We start from the raw sequence: 16,989 nt of genomic DNA on the forward strand, positions 1-16,989 counted from the left end.
TGCATTGCGTGCATGCAGAAAATAAAGGGACGCAATGTAAAATGTCTTTGTTGCGGCAATTGTCCAGAGCATCTGAAATATCCCCTGGGCGATGATAGCAAGCATTGTATTCTTTCATTATGTGGTAAATCTAATCCAATTTAGAGAGCATATAAGTGTTTCTTAAGCCTTAATTGTTTATCTCATGCCTGTTTTCCACTAACGATATTTTTCGCGCGAGGAGAATGTATTCCTTTGTATTTGAGCAATTCGTTCCAGATGGTTGCAGTTGAGAGCTCTGAAACAAAAGTAAAATGTCGTTTCGCGCGAAAATTATCGCTAGTGGAAAACCGGCTTCAGACTGTGTTTTCCCATCTACGTTCGCATAAATATATTGATTATTGCGTAGAGACTTGGCGACTTCTGAAACGTCTTCATCCAAAATTTCTACTGCTAAGAAACCCATCGAAAGCGTTTCCGCTCCGCTATTTGATCTCCTATAATACAACGTAAAAGTGGATAAAGATAACGCTGCTACGCTCAGCTTTTATTTTTATATTTATATTTATTTTTGCCATACTGTCTTGAACCGGAAACACGCACATAGGCAGACAGAACGCTTTTGTCATAAAAATTCTTTAATGCAATAAAGGCTGAAAATTTGGTGCCCAATATACGTGGTCTCAAAATTGCAAGTCTTAACATAAACAGTTTACTAAAACATATAGATGAATTAAGAGCATCCATGCGTAATCAGCAAATTGATATCCTAGCGATCAACGAAACCAAACTCGACCCTAATGTACCCATGGACTTAATTGAAGGTTACACCTGGGTATCGAGGAATAGGAATAGATTTGGCGGTGGCGTTGGTTCCTACATAAGAAATACTATTAATTTTCGGACCAGACTTCACTGTTGACTTGATTCTTACTGTTGAAATTAACAAATATAAAATGAAACATTTTTGATCTCAACATGGTACCGACCACCAAACTCTCCTATAGGCTTGCTAGTTAACACCTTCGTCCACCTTACTTACCCGATTGGATGGTTAGGTGTTAGCTCGTCGCTCGCGGAGGGGTGGCTTGGAACGAGCGCTGTTACTTAGAGCCAGGTTGAGATCCCTACGGTATCTTAAGCTGAGCACGCAGGGTGATGTGAAACATTACCCCTCCAAGTAACTACCCCTTACTCAGCCTTCTTCATGCAGGGGCGAGCTAGTAAAAACGGTGATCGTTATCACGATTGTGCCAACTGTGCAGCGGATGTTGTTACTAGCCGACATGGTAGCACAACCTTAACCCAAAGACGCTGCACTTCTCACCACACTGCGTGGTAAGGCAATGCCTGCACTGTGTTGCTCTGGACGTTGTTCCCAGCTGGAATGGCAGCACAACGTTCGTCCTCGCCCATCCTCTGGGCTGACCTTCCCGAGGTGGGGAAAGCACCGCATGTATAAGTGTGATAACTGACATACCCGTCCCGTCCCAATGGCACTGGATTGATAAGCAGGCGGACCGGACAGAATGAGGAAAAGCGAGAAACCCCAAGATCTTTTATTGTGACTGACAACCAAACTTATATACACGTTGTTTTTTTGTTTTTTTTGTTTCGTTTTGTTTTTCTTTTTTCTTTGTCGAAAACTATAGTCTACGCAACGAGAGGAGCTGGTACGCTGTCAATTACACTCGGCGGAGTTCTAATGTACACTTGGTACGCGTCGCTTAGCCACCTGCCCGTCGTCTTAATCAGATGGTCCAGAACGCCGACCATAGCGGCTGTAGTCGCCGCACCAATGCGGAAGCTGTGGCCCGAAAAATTGCCCTCCAAACCTAGGCGCGCGAGAGCATCGCGCGTCCACGAGACGAGGTGATTTCGGGATAGAGGAGTGCCGTTCTCGAGCACGAAAAGGGGGCCTGGAGAGCTGCCACGGAGCTGGAGGAAGTGGACCACGGCCTGCACGGCACAGATCGGAGTGTTCGTACGGCCCAGTCGCAGTGTATGTCCTCTACGAAATTGATCCGTTTTTGAAGCTTTGATGCGTAGAAACAGAACCGACGGATTCACTCGCTGGTCCACCGATATGTCCGACAACGACAAATGGACTGTAGGGTCGTGGGTACCGGTCGTGGTAAACTCGCCCGAACGCAGAAAACCGAGGAACCCTGTACAGCACGCCGCCCAGAACAATGCGTCCCGGTAGTTGCGCAGGTCAAGCAGCGAGTATATCCGACGAAGAATGGAGGCTGTTATCGGTAAACGCGGCCGACTGGCGAGACCTTGAGTACGTTTTATCCCGCAAAGAACCTGTTCTAATCGGGGACAATTAGAGAGAGGATTCCCGAAGCCGCTTTCCACATGTAAGGAACGAACTCCTGACAGATACACCTTTATCGAGCTCGCCTTGAGGGAGGAAGACAGCGCGGTTACAAACAGGATTAAGGTCCACTCGCTCGCTGGGAGAGGAGAACCCGACTCGTGAAACTGCCCGCCGCTAAGCCGTTGATAAGCAGGGCGGTAGCTTTTTCTTTCAAAGATTTGAGGGCAGTTTCGCTTGCAACTCTGATGGAATCGAACGAGGGACTTTGTGCGCTTCGGGGGCCAGGCGGAAGAACTCCTGAAAGTGGAATCGAGATAAAGCATCAGCGATTGAATTTTCTTTACCAAGTGAATGCACTGCGGAAATGCGAAAATCGTGCCTGGCTGCCACAAGGAAGAGCTTCCGGACTAAGTCCATGATCGTATCGTCTTTGCAGGCACCAGACGTAATGCACTGCGGAAATGCGAAAATCGTGCCTGGCTGCAATCTATTTGCTTATTATGATTCTTTTTTTCAAATTCCTATGGTTCCTTGATTTTTGTATCGAATATCTTATTTAGTTTTGTAAAAAAGTAACACTTAATCTATTTTTTTCTATCATTGCTGCATGGGGACCTCGCGCGTGTAAGGATCATGTGTAACCACTATACTAGACTACAGAAAGTATAGAAGCAATTTAACCACAATCTTTCTATCTGTTCTTTATTAGGATTTGCTGTGATCCTGCTTATTCTCCATTACCTCCAGAAAGGATGCACTGACCCTGTTATACCTTCTTTGCAAGCAACATTTCCCCGTTTTTTTGCTAGCAGTTCGTCAGTCCTTTCAGTTGCTGAAAAGCTTTCAAACACGAAAAAAGATAGCGTCCCTTACGATGTGCGAAGTTATTCGTCACGAAATACCCAGACGTTAGGGGAGTTACTTGTTGGATTTTTCAAATTTTACTCAAATTTTTCTTGGGAGAATGTCATCTCAATTCGCACTGGGGATTATATCCCATTAAGTAACTATAGTGAAGGCACATGGAGAAAACCTCAAATAAGAATAGAAGATCCTTATCAGCGTGGCAACGTTACTAAAGCAGTTTACCAGATCAGTGTTTCTTACATGATCAAGGAGGCTTTTGGGAAGGCTTCAAGGGAGTTAGAAAGAGATCCAAGTTTGACCGCGATCATGTGATTATTGTAAATGAAAAAGATGACAGATGTAGCTAATCAACTGTACGTAAAAAATGCATTGCTATTTTGAAGGTCGGTAGCGTTATTGGAAAAAAATATTGTGTTTAAAGAGGATTTCATCATGAAGTTTCTTTATAACCTTTTTCTGTGACAGTCGTTTATTGTTGGTCATTGTGCTTTGTAAGCAAAATTATTTTACTCAATACAAGTAGTTTAGTCCTTTGAACACATTCAGCATAAAACGTTTGTAGAAAACGGACGGGTGTTTTCACGAGTAGAAACGTGCATGATTTGGTGGAATGAGCTGCTTAACGCACGAATGAGTGTGACATGAGATTTGAAGTTTATAAAATTTAGAAATTAGAGTGATTTCTAAGTATGCTGGAATGATAATTGCAACTCAACTCGAATTGAGGTAAAAATGCTGGATTAGTGCCAGTCCATTTCTATTATTTTTGTCGGATGACGACCGCGCTGATAAAAACAACTCCGCTTGAAATACCCGCCATCTATAATTGCTTCGCGATCGATTCTAAATAGGGTACTCATATCAAAACAAGCAAGACGCCTATTTAGGCGTAAGCTTGCGATGCTGCGCGCTGAAAGCAGGCCTGCAGTGTAAATTACCTGTGAATTGTGCTGTGAATGTCGAGGAGGAATGCCTACATTTCCTATTACTAGAGATGCCTGCGGAGGCGGCTAGACACAACTGGCATTCACTGGGCAATCACATGGATTGCTGTAGATTCTGCATTTGGCAAATATTTTTCAATTATATACTATTTAAAACAAGAGTAGGAGTGTTTTATACAGTAATGAATGATAATAGCGTGATGTTTTGAAGTAAACTACGAAACTTTCTGAATAGCGGACGACTGCCAAGCGTGCATACTAATTGCCTAGCTGCTGGTAATTATGCGCTGGCCGCGCGGAGGTCTACTATCTAGAACCCGATTAAAAAAAAAATAAAATACCGGATCTAAAGCTTGCTATGCTACGCATCGCAAGCAATAAACACTTGCGCAGGTATTACAATTCACATAGGACGAAGTCTTTAAATTTTAGCTCGCAAACAATTTTTTCAAATAGAGCTAGATTCTGTATGCTGAACACGAAGTCTATTCTCTGAGTGATTTGGTGGGGGTGGACTGTTTTCTTGCTCGACAAGAGAGAGAAGGAAATTTTTATCCTTAAATTAGATTACCGAAAGCGGTCGTTTCAGGTCATCGTATTTCATTCCCGTTGATACTACACTACCCTATGACACGAGAAAATATATCAATCGGGCATATTGTGCTCTCATTGATTCTAATTCGTATCACCACTTAAGTGATAATTGTTATTAACATGGGGCTAACCGTTTGCACCCCTGTTGAAGTTGATTTATGTTTAGTAGACTTGACTTGTTTTGAGCCAAATGATATAAGACTACTCACTCGGCACTAAAAGCTTATAAGGTCTTAAAGGTCAACATTGATATAAAAATACTGAAATATGTTACCAATCTTTCACTAAAACTTAATGAAGAATTTTAAAAAAAATCAATTTTCGACTGAATCAACAACGATCATCGTGTGTCGGCAAAAGGATATTTCAGAATTTTTCATTGATTTTATGAGATATGCCTATATAGCAGAGTTCCCAATAGAGTCTAGAGATGTGTACATCTGCAGTCATTCATAGCTACAATCCTGGCCAAAACCAAAATCAAAATGATTTGTAGTTTTTTATGCAAAACATCAACATTTCTGTCTCGATTTCCCCCCTCGCCCCCCTAATCAATGTTGAGTCCATGCTAAATACTTGAATGAGTTCTGACACATCACCCAACATTGATTTGTGGGGGAAAGGGGGAGAATTTTGAAATATATTCCGTGACTACTGACTGTAGTGGCAATTAACACTGAGTGTCGTCAATGTTTTGACCAGGATTGTAGTAAACTATTTGCCTAATATAAATCTGTCATGTACAATCAGCTTGCGATCAATAAAATTTTATCAGGACAAGTTGAAAAACCTATTTCCTTGTAATTTTCTCCTTCCACAAATGCTTACATATATCAGTCATCTCTTATTGGCGCCAGCTAGAGAGTTTCTGTGCCAAGTTTTTGCACTTTCTGTGCCAAGGTCTTCATACTAATGTTAGGGTGTATATCTCAATAATTTATCAGTTGATTGGTAAAGTTATTTAAAATAAAGAAAAGAGTTTTACACCGCGATTGTTTTCGCTGGTTATTCTTTTTCGACATAAGTGATTCTTCTAGTTATAACCCGCCATCACCTCGACTATAATGAGTATTCCTTTGCAGTGTCAATATTTATTTGTGCATGGCAGGGAATTACACGTTACGCGCATTTGGCTTATGCTGTTATTGTTCCAAAGTCATTTCCTGTTTGTCTATATTTTACCTTTGATTTTGTGGTCAAATTATATAAACTGTTTTCTCCTTCAATGAATACACATAATGACTCGCCGCCTGTAGTAAAGAATGTTCGTTTTCCACCTGCGTGGCGACGGAGCATAATTTTTACGCAAGAACTTGAGTGTGTACGCGACTTCGGCTGAAACGAGATTTGGTTTCATATTACGTAAAGGGAGATTGCAATTTGATTTGAAAAACACAATGACATTTAGGAAAGTAAATTATCACTCCCAGAAAGTCCATCAAAACGAGATGGATTAGCAGCTTACAGATGGTACGGGTTACACAATGACGTCCTTAAGCTGTGCCAATTTCTTTTTTAATAATATTTCCTCCCTTAGTGCTATGGTGCTTACTGCATGCCACTGTGTCAGTATAAGTAAGCACGAAATTACGTATTATTTTTTGCCTTACCTTAATATATTACTGTATGATAATTCGCCTATTTCTGATGATACCATGCAGCAAAGCATATTCAGTGATTGTCTATACACAAGACTATATAATGTCTCGTAACACCTCTTCCCTGCTAGGTGGGTAAAAATTAAAAAGTGACAGTTGAAGTATAGCTATATTATAAAGCTGAATCCTTGAATCGTATTGAAAATCCAGCCTTTGGTTACAAATTCTTTTGGATTTATGCAGAATTTCTGTTTCAATAAAAGTCCCCAAAACAGCAAAATATTGTCTTTGTTTTCTATGTCAATAATTAGTACCCCATTGCGTAGAGTACTAGTCTAATTTCTGGGTTATCGGCAAGAAAGACATGCATGTTTATGCCGTGAGCTGGTGATAAACTAATATAAGACATATATCTAGTCATATCTCTTAAACCTTATAAAAGTGCTCTCATCAGAGCATTGCATGAAATGCGCTTTAATTAAAAGAGGCGTGCAACTATAATTAATAATTAGCTTGGTGACAGCCAGGATAGACAGTCGGCTATATCAAAGTTGATAGAATATACATGGTTCGCAGACCACATAAAACTACAATACAACTCATTAACTATGTTGAGGTAGATTTATGCAAAAAATTATTCCTTTCGCATCACGTGCATGCCTATTGTATTTTACGCAGATAAGCCAATACCAATCTTATAATTAACATATATTTCAAGTCAAGGTTGAGGAACGTAGCAAGACGAATGCCATTGGTACGTTTGGCTAAAATACAATAGACACGTGACGAGAAAGGAACCATTTTTTGCATAAACCTAGACAATAACATAGTTTGCTGAAACGGGGGTTTGAACCAAAATTTAAGTTCATGCGAAAGTTCCTGTTTTTGAAAATGATGATTTCCGGCAATTAAATTCCTCAGTAATTTCTAAGTTGTTTTCTCCATATTTTCTAACTACAATAGATAATGAGATTAAATAATGTCAATGAGATTATTATTTGTTACGAAAACGGGAAAATATTCTGCCAAGAAAAATATTTAGAAAATATTTAGAAAATATTCTGCCAAGAAAAACATGAATGTGGCTAATTTTATATGGCAGTGCGTAAACACGAAAATATTTTAAACAATATCCTGCTACCGGCAGCAAGCTATCAATAAATTTATTCTCTCATCATCAATCATTAATAAACAATCGGCTCCGAATTGAAAATTGTGAAAAACAAGCATGTTTATAGACAGCTGGTGAAACTAACATATTACGTTGCCATCCAATCAAAACTTCTTTACATCATTCTGTATCAAATTTCCGATATTATAAATTCATGCACGACTTCAAAACGACATATTTAGCAAAATTTTGCTTTGAAAGGATCAAGTCCTACACCTGGTCTGTAAACTCTTCATGGTTCAGGTATAACTGCATCCTCCAAATGGCGATCTGTTTGTCATTCAGAATCGTATCTGTTGCAGTTGTTCTCATGTTCTTTAATTGGCAGCTAGCTATTGCAGCGACTGAATCGAATCGTAAGTTTCAAACGTTTTATTTATAATTAAACAAGACGCCAGGTATATAGGCGTTAACCACGGGATTGGTGGACGGGGTACTGGACAATGGACAAAAATACTTACATTGTTTACAGCAAATCGGAATTCGTTTTCATGTACAGATCTATAATAAACACAATATAAAAAAGCACAAGCGACACTATATTTCAAATTACTTTAAAATTATTTAACTATACCGTCCAAATAAAAACATAATCATGCTAATAATGAGGTTAGAGGCAATTTCCCCACAACAAGAAAAGTGCACCAAGATTAGTAAGCTACCATATTTGTCAGGTCAGAGTGCGCGAAACTTGTGTACTTTGGTATCTACTGGAAATATGTGCCAGAAATCTTCACAGTTCGAACGAAAGTGAATCACAGCTAAGTATCACAGCTAAGATCACTAGAACTAGGAACTATTGTTGTAAAAGGTGCAATTTCTTGTGTACTCTTGTGTATAGGTCGAAGTCTTGAACTGACAATCATAATGGTAATCTATTATATTCCGTAACGTCTAAAGATTAATCAGAAGTGTTTTGTTGGTCAAACCTAGTAGTAGAATACACTGGCCCAAATTCAAGGGCGACAAAATTTATATTACTGAATAGGAATTAATTGGAATGTAATGTGTAATATATATAAGTCTTTAAATTTTTAATTTCGAGAAACTTGATATCGGTAGCACCTTTAGGGTGGAAGCGCATAGGGAAATGTTTCATAACCATTATTAACACTTCTTTACGGCGACCGAAGGAAAGTCATATTACGAAATTTACGATTCACGACGCGGCTAGCTAATTAATTCCCCGTAGCTGATTTCTAGCAAAATAATTGACTATATAGCGATGTCGAGCTAACCGCGTCGTGGACCCGTGACAAGTCGATATTTCACGGGGCGAAGCCGAGTTTTTTATTGTATACCACTTGTCAAAGAAAAACTAACAACAAAGTAAACAACGAAATATTTTTTCATAAAAGATATAATTTCCAATGGAATGTCGACAAAAGATCGCATGTCCACGTGCGCCGCATGTGATTATTTTCCATGAAATATTGGGAAAATGTATATATGTATGTATGTATAACTTTATTTAAAGACACTACACACTAGCCCCGGCAACAATACGTTGGTGTCCACGGGGGACGTCTACAAGATTAAAAATTACAAAACGTTTTAAGAAAGTAAAGATTATTTACAAGTTGCTGTGACCTCAGATATCATGGTTGGAAGATGTTACAATATGATTCTCAAGTATTCATTGCCTTAGAGTTAAGTTTTAAGTGCCTCTTGAATACGTGAATTGACTCAGCCAGTTTGGTGTCGATAAGGGGGCTATTCCATAGTTTAGAACATCAGCAGATCTAAATGTCGTAACTCGCACCGACTGTGATTCGGGCTTCATGATTTTAAAATTTTTGGAGTTTTCCCCTAAAGTTTTGATCACAGACATCCCAAATAGGAGAACAATAGTGGAAGTGCAGCTGAATCCGGAGCCCGGTAAATTGTTTGAAGGAAGGCTGTCAAAGTACTGACCCAGGCCTGCACCAACCTTTTCGAAAATCGCCTCAATATATGGATTCCAGGTAAGATTTTCGTCAAGTTCTAGCCCAAGACATCTAAAAGAGCAAACTCTGGAGATCCGTTGGTTATTTAATATAAGTAGATAATCAGCGGTAATTGAATGGATACGATATTTAGAGCCAATAAGCATTACTTTGATCTTAGTTGGATGGCGTTGTAATTTATTTCTAGAAAGCCATTCACTAATTCCATTCAATTCGTGACTAAGGTTTTCAGTTAATTCAGACAAACTTATACAGCTACAACAAATTTGGGTAGCATCAGCATACAGGTAAGCAGTCGTTTTCAGAAGGCAATCGGTTAGGTCATTGATATAAAGTAAATATAACAGCGGATCTAAAAATTCATAGGTCCCTGCGGAACCCCTGAAACAATGCTTTTTGACGATGACATTATATTATTGACAATACAGACTTTTTCCCTGGTGGTTAAGTAAGACTCAGACCATTTCAACTCAGTGTCCGATATTCCGGCCAAATTGTCTTTTAATTCATGAAGCAAAATATTATGATCAAGTGAGTTGAAGGCTTTACGAATATCAAGAAAAAACAATGCCGCTCAATAGACCATTGTCCATATTTTCGTAAAGAGCATCGCACATCTAAGTCATATATTTATATTGGTCTTCAACATGGCCTTTTTTGATCGAGAGAATGTCCGACAGATATTTTTAAAGCTTTGGCAGGAATATTGATGTAGTCCTGTGGATTTTGAGATTATACGCAATGGATGTATTACTTCCTCCTCATTAATTTCAGAAAATTTGAAAAGAAGATCTGATGGGGGATAATTAGTAGGGCTAGGATCTGTCAGCGAAGAAATTCGTCTCATTTAGAGCAAGAATATCGATTGGCATGTTTTGCGTGATCAAACGAAGCTGTTCAATGTTTTTCAACAGGCTGTTAATATTCAAGCACCCTATCGTAAATCGTTAAATAAATTATTAAAGTTACCTTGTAATGGAGTTACACCGTTTACCATTTGGTTTATAGGCCATTTGGTAGAGTCCGGCAATGAATTAAATCAAATGTTGTTTTCTTCTGCGGATGCGGGTGCTTTTGTCTAGTGGGACAATTATCTTCAACAGATCCCAAAGTTTCTGAAGTACTGATAACTGAAAATCCTCATAGTCTTGTCTTCGCTTTCTTGGAGGAGTTGATGCACTGCCCCCCTTGAGAAATTTAATGAAGTGGACTGCTGGAAGGGCCGAGCCCTTCGCGTTCAAATGGAGCAACTGCCATTTAACAGCAAGTGTCATCTATAGTCGTATTGTCAATAAATAAGATGTCCAATTTTGAACAAATATTCTGAGGTTCCTTATTGACCTCATCAATCTTAATTATTAGGCATAGCAGCATCGAGTTGTGACGTAATTCTTGACAAAGAACGATTTTTGAGTATGGGAATAGTGATTTTACTTTTACAGCAAGCAATTTCTGAGCATATTCAATAGCAGATTATAGATGGAGATTGTTCGTCCCTGCATGCACAATTACATTGGATTTTAAACGATCAAAATTGATCTCCCTTTCGATTTCATCGGCTGATTTTCCTGGAAATGTACACTTATATACCTTCTTCCTACTGAGCTCCCTTGGTTGAATATTTTTTATTAACGAGTCACTAATGACAATGATATCCGAACCGATTACACCCGTTTTAGGATTTTGTTGTTGGTTCTGGTGCTCACCCGTAAACTCTTCTTGGCCGTTTACTCGCATTGTTTTATTGCACTGGGGGAGAGAGCTAACAGTTTCCCGTATTAAGTCTGTGGGTACTTGATGAAATTATACCTGTTTGCTGCATTCGATGGCCGCGCTTTTAGGTTTATGCACGATTTCGACATTTATTAGACATTTCAGCTGTCGTGTTATATAAGGCGGCAGTGTCGTAAATAAGCCTCCCATGATTTCAATACGACATTTCACTTGTATATTTTTTGTTTTTCACATTCACAAATCACAATTCTACGATAACACAACACATTGTTTTTGTTCGTCCGAAAAACTAACCACGTTACCCCCCATGGACTGTGACACATGCATACGTCACATCCGTGTAGCACAACTGATCTCTAACAATAACTCAACTAACGAAATCTCCAACACCCTCCCCCAATATAAATTCGGAGAAGATATATTTGTTCTGTTCCTGGAGATTTTAGGATTATAGTTTGTTGTTGTTTTTTTGTTCCAACTGTTTTGTTCGACCTTTGGTCATAACCTAGTATACATTGTCCGCATCTTCGGATTTCAGTAGCTCTCGAATTCGTCGACCTGCATCCACCGCGGCCTGTCGCTTTGGACGAAAGATCTCTGCTTCTGGATTAAGTTCGGTTGGATTATGTTTTCTTTTCCGATCACACGACAGTTCCAACGGGAACAAATGTTGAACTGCCCTTTCCAGTTGTCCTTTACCTGCACGAACTTTTGCAACCCTTACAATACCGTCCTTTCCCGCGATGAGCTCCTCGATTATACCCAACGGCCATTTCCCACGATTCCTTTCGTCTGTTTTGAGGATTACCACATCACCCACTGCTGGCACGTCTCCCTTCGAGCCGATTAAATTTCGATGCCTTTCTCTTAAACTTCGGAGATATTCCTGGCTCCAGCGCCCCCACAAGGCTTCTTTACACTTGCGTAAATGCTTCGCACGTTTCCGTAAATCTTGATTTTCAATTCGGTGAGGTTGAAGCACAGGTACAATGCTGCTGTTGAGATAAAGCATGCTACTTGGTGTTAAAACAGGGAGTTGTACGTCATCTTCCACATATCTGAGGGGCCTATTGTTTAACGCCACTTCCACGTCTAATAGCACTTCCTCAAGCTCGTTCCATGCTAGAAAACCGTTGCCGATTGTTTTATTCAATGCTCCTTTAACCAAACCGATCATCCGTTCAAACTGCCCGCCCCACCACGGGGCGCGGCTCAAGTTGAATTGCCAGGTTATCTGGTTGATGGATAAAAAATTTTGTATTCGCTCATCCTCCCACACAGCTTTCATCCACTTCGCGGCGCCAATGAACGTTCCGCCATTATCTGAATATATTCGTTCAGGACGCCCTCTTCGTGCAATAAATCGCTTGAGACTCAAAATAAACTCTGTTAGCTCTAAACTCGGCAAAAGGTCCATGTAGATGCCCCTTGTCAAACTGCATGCATACAGTAAAACATATGATTTCCCATCTCGTCTGTTTCTCTTGCGATATCGTATGGGACCAGCATAGTCGACCCCGATCACTTGATATGGATTAGTACCCTGCGTACGAGTAGTGGGTAGAACCGCGGTCCTTGGTGTTGCATATGCTCATAACCTGAATCTCTTGCAACCGTAGCACTGGTTACGAACCTTCCTAACGAGTCGTCTTAGCCTCGGTATCCAGTATCTTCTGCGCACTTCGGTCATTGTCATACCAATACCACCATGCAGGGACAGCATGTGGGCTTCTTCTACGATTCTCTGTGCAAGTATATGATTGTCCGAAATGAATGCGGGATACTCCCCTTGAACGCGACCATGAAATTCTAGAACACCGATCTTGTTGGATTTGAGGTTTAGCGCAGCCCGGTCTTCCTCACTAGTCGAACTTTCTTGTGCATGTTTGATGAACAATACTCTCTGACGTTCCATCTCGGTCGCGGTCAAAGGTCCCGCGATGCTAGCGGTCTCTCGACTTCGTAATGCGTTATTCATGAAACGTTGGATCCATGAGCATATTCGGATTGCCTTCTGTAAATTAAATTTTGCAAGCACATCGTCTATTTCGTTATTTTGTATCACAGCGACATTTACAAAGTCTTTCACAGGTTTTGTTTCAGCTTCGCTTTCAACTGATGGCTTAGCATGATATTTGTTGGCCAGGATCCCGGATCTTGTAGTCATGTAGGTCCGTTCATCCACAGGTCTTGCTTACTATGCTGATTTCCACGACTACCCATGTCCGCTGGGTTGTCATTGGTCGGGACATACCGCCACATAACATCATCATGATCTCGGATCTTTCTTACACGGTTTTCAACGAACTGTTTGTATGTTTCAGTTCCTTGTAACCAATACAGGACCACTGTGCTGTCTGACCAACATGTTGTTTCATTCAGTGGAAATCCCTTCATAGCTTCTTTCACATTTTCCACCAGGTTAACCGCCATGTGCGCAGCTAGCAACTCTAGCCTGGGGATCGTCGTTTGAGGCTTTGCTAATCGAGATCTTGCTGCAACCAAACCCTGATTGATGCCAGATGGTTGTCTCACAACAGCATACACACATGCCGCAAGTCCGCTGCCACTGGCATCCCCGAACGAGTGGAGATCTATACTGTCGATTCGCTCATGGTGGGCGGCCAAGGATCTTGGAAACTCCAGATTCTCTGGAAGCGCATTCTCCCAATCGGTCCATTGTCTATGGAGTGGGTATGGAATCGGTTCATCCCAGGGTTTCTTCAGATCACATGCAGCTCGATAAAGTAATTTCCCTGCGAGTGTTGCTGGAGATGCAATGCCAAGAGGATGATAAATCTTGGCCAGTTTTGTCAACACCCCTCGCTTGGTCGCTACTGTTTCTTCTTGTGGAAACACAACAGATAAAGTATCTGAGTCTTTGTTCCATTTTAATCCGAGAACAGACGCTCCCCCCAACGGTTTATGCAATTGTTGTTTAGCATAGGTAGTTTCCACCGCTGGGTCTTGTTCCGATTCAAGCTCTCCGGCATTGGAGTGCCACTTGTGTAGTAGGAACCCTGCTTCTTCGAAAATTTCAGATGCTTTCACTTTGAGCTCTGATGCTTTGCCAACAGTTTCAGATCCGGAAATAAGATCGTCCACATACAACTCACGTTTAAGGTTAGCAACCGTTTCTGCATCTCTATCTTCCCAAGTGGATAAGTGGGCTTCAATGACTCCCCCAAGCAGGAACGGGGATGCTGTTAGACCAAAAAGAGCCCTAGTGAATCTCAAGGTCACTACCTCTGCTTGGTTACCGTCTTGCCAATGGAAACGTAATGCGTCCCGGTCGCTAGCTTTGATTCGGACTTGTAAGAATGCCTTTTGAAGATCACCACATAGTGCAACCGGATAAAACCGGCCTCTTACCAGAACGTTCCAAAGTTTATTTTGAAGCGGGGGTCCAGTGTGTAAACACTCGTTTAATGATGGGGCACCTTCGTGCGCTCGAGCTGAAGCGTCATATACCACGCGAACTTTGGTTGACTCAGCCGTCGGACGTACGACAGGCTTATGTGGTATATAAAACTCCGTTCCAACTGCTGGTTGATCTGCTGGCTCAACAACACCTGTTTTACGTTGTTCGTCGATTATCTCTTCATACTGGGTTGTTAGATGTTGACTCTTCAGTTTCCGAACCAAACTCTGTAGCCGACGTACGCTACCATTTTTGTTGTTAGGTAAAGGAGGGTGGTTAGCCCTCCATGGCAGCCCTGTCTCGTACCATCCCTCGGAACTTCGTGTGAGCTGTTCTTTGAATTCATCATATACCCCGCTTTGGTCGTTCATAGCTTTATCTTGTAGTCCCAGCACATCTTGGCGACATAACTCTTCATACTCAACTCGCGAAGTTTGTGTGAGAAGCATGTTAGTTTCGTTGAAGCACTCTTTTCCTGGCGACATAATGGTCCACCCAAATTTGCTTAGCTCTGCGATGGGTTGTCCAGGGGTGCCGATTTTCGGTGGTGTATTTGTCTTCAGTTTGGCATACTCACTGGCTCCCAAAATTATATGCACCGGTAATCGTTCCTTAGAGTCAGTGTCTTCCATCACAACTCCCTCGAGATGAGGGTTACTTTCGATAAGTTGCTGGTATTTTGGATTGTCAAGTGAAACAAGTTCCCCTTTTTCAACTTTTGTCACTTCGACTGCCATCGAAAACTGTCTGGAGTTTGCCTTTACATTGATTGTTTGTAGCTCCATCTCTCGCGTAGTAGTCCCCAACATCATTTCAACTTTCCTTGTTTCCCGTTTGCTTTCACGTTTTGGTAACCTATCTAGAAGTGCTGCAGACGCGTATGAGCTGCCGGCACCCGTATCGAGTAGAGCCCGACACTTTATACCCTCAACATCAACAAGCACTACAGGATATACTATGGTACTGTTACTGTTATGTTGTGCTGTTAATAATTGCTCTGCTGGGGGCTGTTCGCCACAAATCGAGGTATGATGCTTTCTACTGCATTTCTTACATCTAGATTTACTTCTACAACCCGCTGCCTGATGTTGCGTACCTGTACAGTTAAAACACCGTCCTTTTCGGGCCAAGACTTTCTTCCTATTATCCACTGAGACCACTTTCGTGCAGTCCACGCTCTTGTGCGTGGCGTCCTCGCAGTACACGCACACGCGCGGAGATGTCTCATGTTCCGAATCTCGCGCGTGGAAAAAGGGTGATCGCTTATATGGTGATCTGGTAGATTTCTCGACAATATTCTGATTACTCTCCTCGATTGGATGAATATCGCGCCAATTCTTGAGTTGCTCGAGTAGATCGGTGAAACTCCAATCTTGCCACCCTTCGCTTCCGCGAACTAAATCAGATTTAATTCCTTTCAGCTTATCTAGAGTTGATCGAACATTACCTTTCACGTCTGCGAGTTTACCCATCGTTTCGAGACTTTGCACGTTGAATCTCAGCTGCTTGTAAAAATCGTTTATTTTCTTTGGGTTCGCTCCACTGATCACGGGTAAGCTCATTATATTTTGAACATACGCATTGACTACTTCCGAGGTTTGGCCGTACTCCGCTTCGAGAATCTCCTTCGCTTTTGAGTAGCCTTCGTCGGTAAATGGAAGTCCGTCTATATCTGCTCTTATCGATTCTTCCAAAAGCTCTTTTAAATACGCGAATTTCGTTAATGTTGGTAGATTCGCCGAATCAATTTCCGATCTGAATTTTCCCCAGAAAGGCAGCCACGACTCAAATTTCCCGTTAAACTTAGTTATAGGCAGTTTGGGTAGTTTAGCGCCCGATATTTTGTTGTTTACACTCGCTTGATTTTGCTCGTCTTTCAACTTTTGCTCAAATGTAGCCTTTTGTTGTAATAATTCTTGCTCGAATTTCATATTTTGTCGATGTGTCATAATACTTTTCGCTTCTTCTTCACGTAAATCGATTTCTTTAATTCTTTGAGTTAACTTTCGTATACAATCATCAGCTTTAGCCAGTTCTACTTCGAAATTTGTGCCCCATTCGGCGACTTGTTCTTCGGTTTCACCTTTCAAAAATTTCTTCTCTTCGATGTTCTCTTTCTGCTCAATAACTATCTTAGAAATGCTTAGAATTGATGTTTTCTGGCGCTCACAAGCTTCCTTTTCGTTTTTATCCAATATTTCATCAGTTTTACTGGCCCGAAAACGCAGTGCTTTGACTTTACTCGCGAGCTCCGAAACCAGTTTCTCCATGTCGATATATTTTATATTTGTTTTTCTCGTGTAGTTTCGCCGTTTGTTTTCCCTCTTTCCCGTTTAAATATATCACAATCCCGTTCGGTAGGTGCCACTATGTCGTAAATAAGCCTCCCATGATTTCAATACGACATTTCAC

At 41.1% G+C, this 16,989-nt stretch overlaps 3 protein-coding genes across 3 annotated transcripts; 1 reads left to right on the forward strand and 2 right to left on the reverse strand.

Annotated features, from left to right (window-relative positions):
• Positions 1–2,221: 2,221 nt before the first annotated feature.
• On the forward strand, positions 2,222–3,481 carry LOC114534186 (poly(A) RNA polymerase GLD2-like). Its single transcript, XM_028555740.1, has 2 exons — positions 2,222–2,237; positions 3,012–3,481. Exons 1-2 carry the CDS (start codon positions 2,222–2,224, stop codon positions 3,479–3,481), a joined length of 486 nt encoding a protein of 161 aa, XP_028411541.1.
• Positions 3,482–11,661: 8,180 nt separating this feature from the next.
• Positions 11,662–12,573, reverse strand: LOC114534187. Its single transcript, XM_028555741.1, has one exon. It carries the CDS (start codon positions 12,571–12,573, stop codon positions 11,662–11,664), a length of 912 nt encoding a protein of 303 aa, XP_028411542.1.
• Positions 12,574–13,319: 746 nt separating this feature from the next.
• Positions 13,320–16,847, reverse strand: LOC114534188. Its single transcript, XM_028555742.1, has one exon. The coding sequence runs from the start codon at positions 16,845–16,847 to the stop codon at positions 13,320–13,322; it is 3,528 nt and encodes a 1,175-aa protein (XP_028411543.1).
• Positions 16,848–16,989: the final 142 nt, after the last annotated feature.

This window comes from Dendronephthya gigantea, unplaced genomic scaffold (genome assembly GCF_004324835.1).
Source record: "Dendronephthya gigantea isolate DGI-Jeju-01 unplaced genomic scaffold, DenGig_1.0 000098F, whole genome shotgun sequence".
In the NCBI taxonomy this organism is placed as follows: Eukaryota; Metazoa; Cnidaria; class Anthozoa; order Malacalcyonacea; family Nephtheidae; genus Dendronephthya; species Dendronephthya gigantea.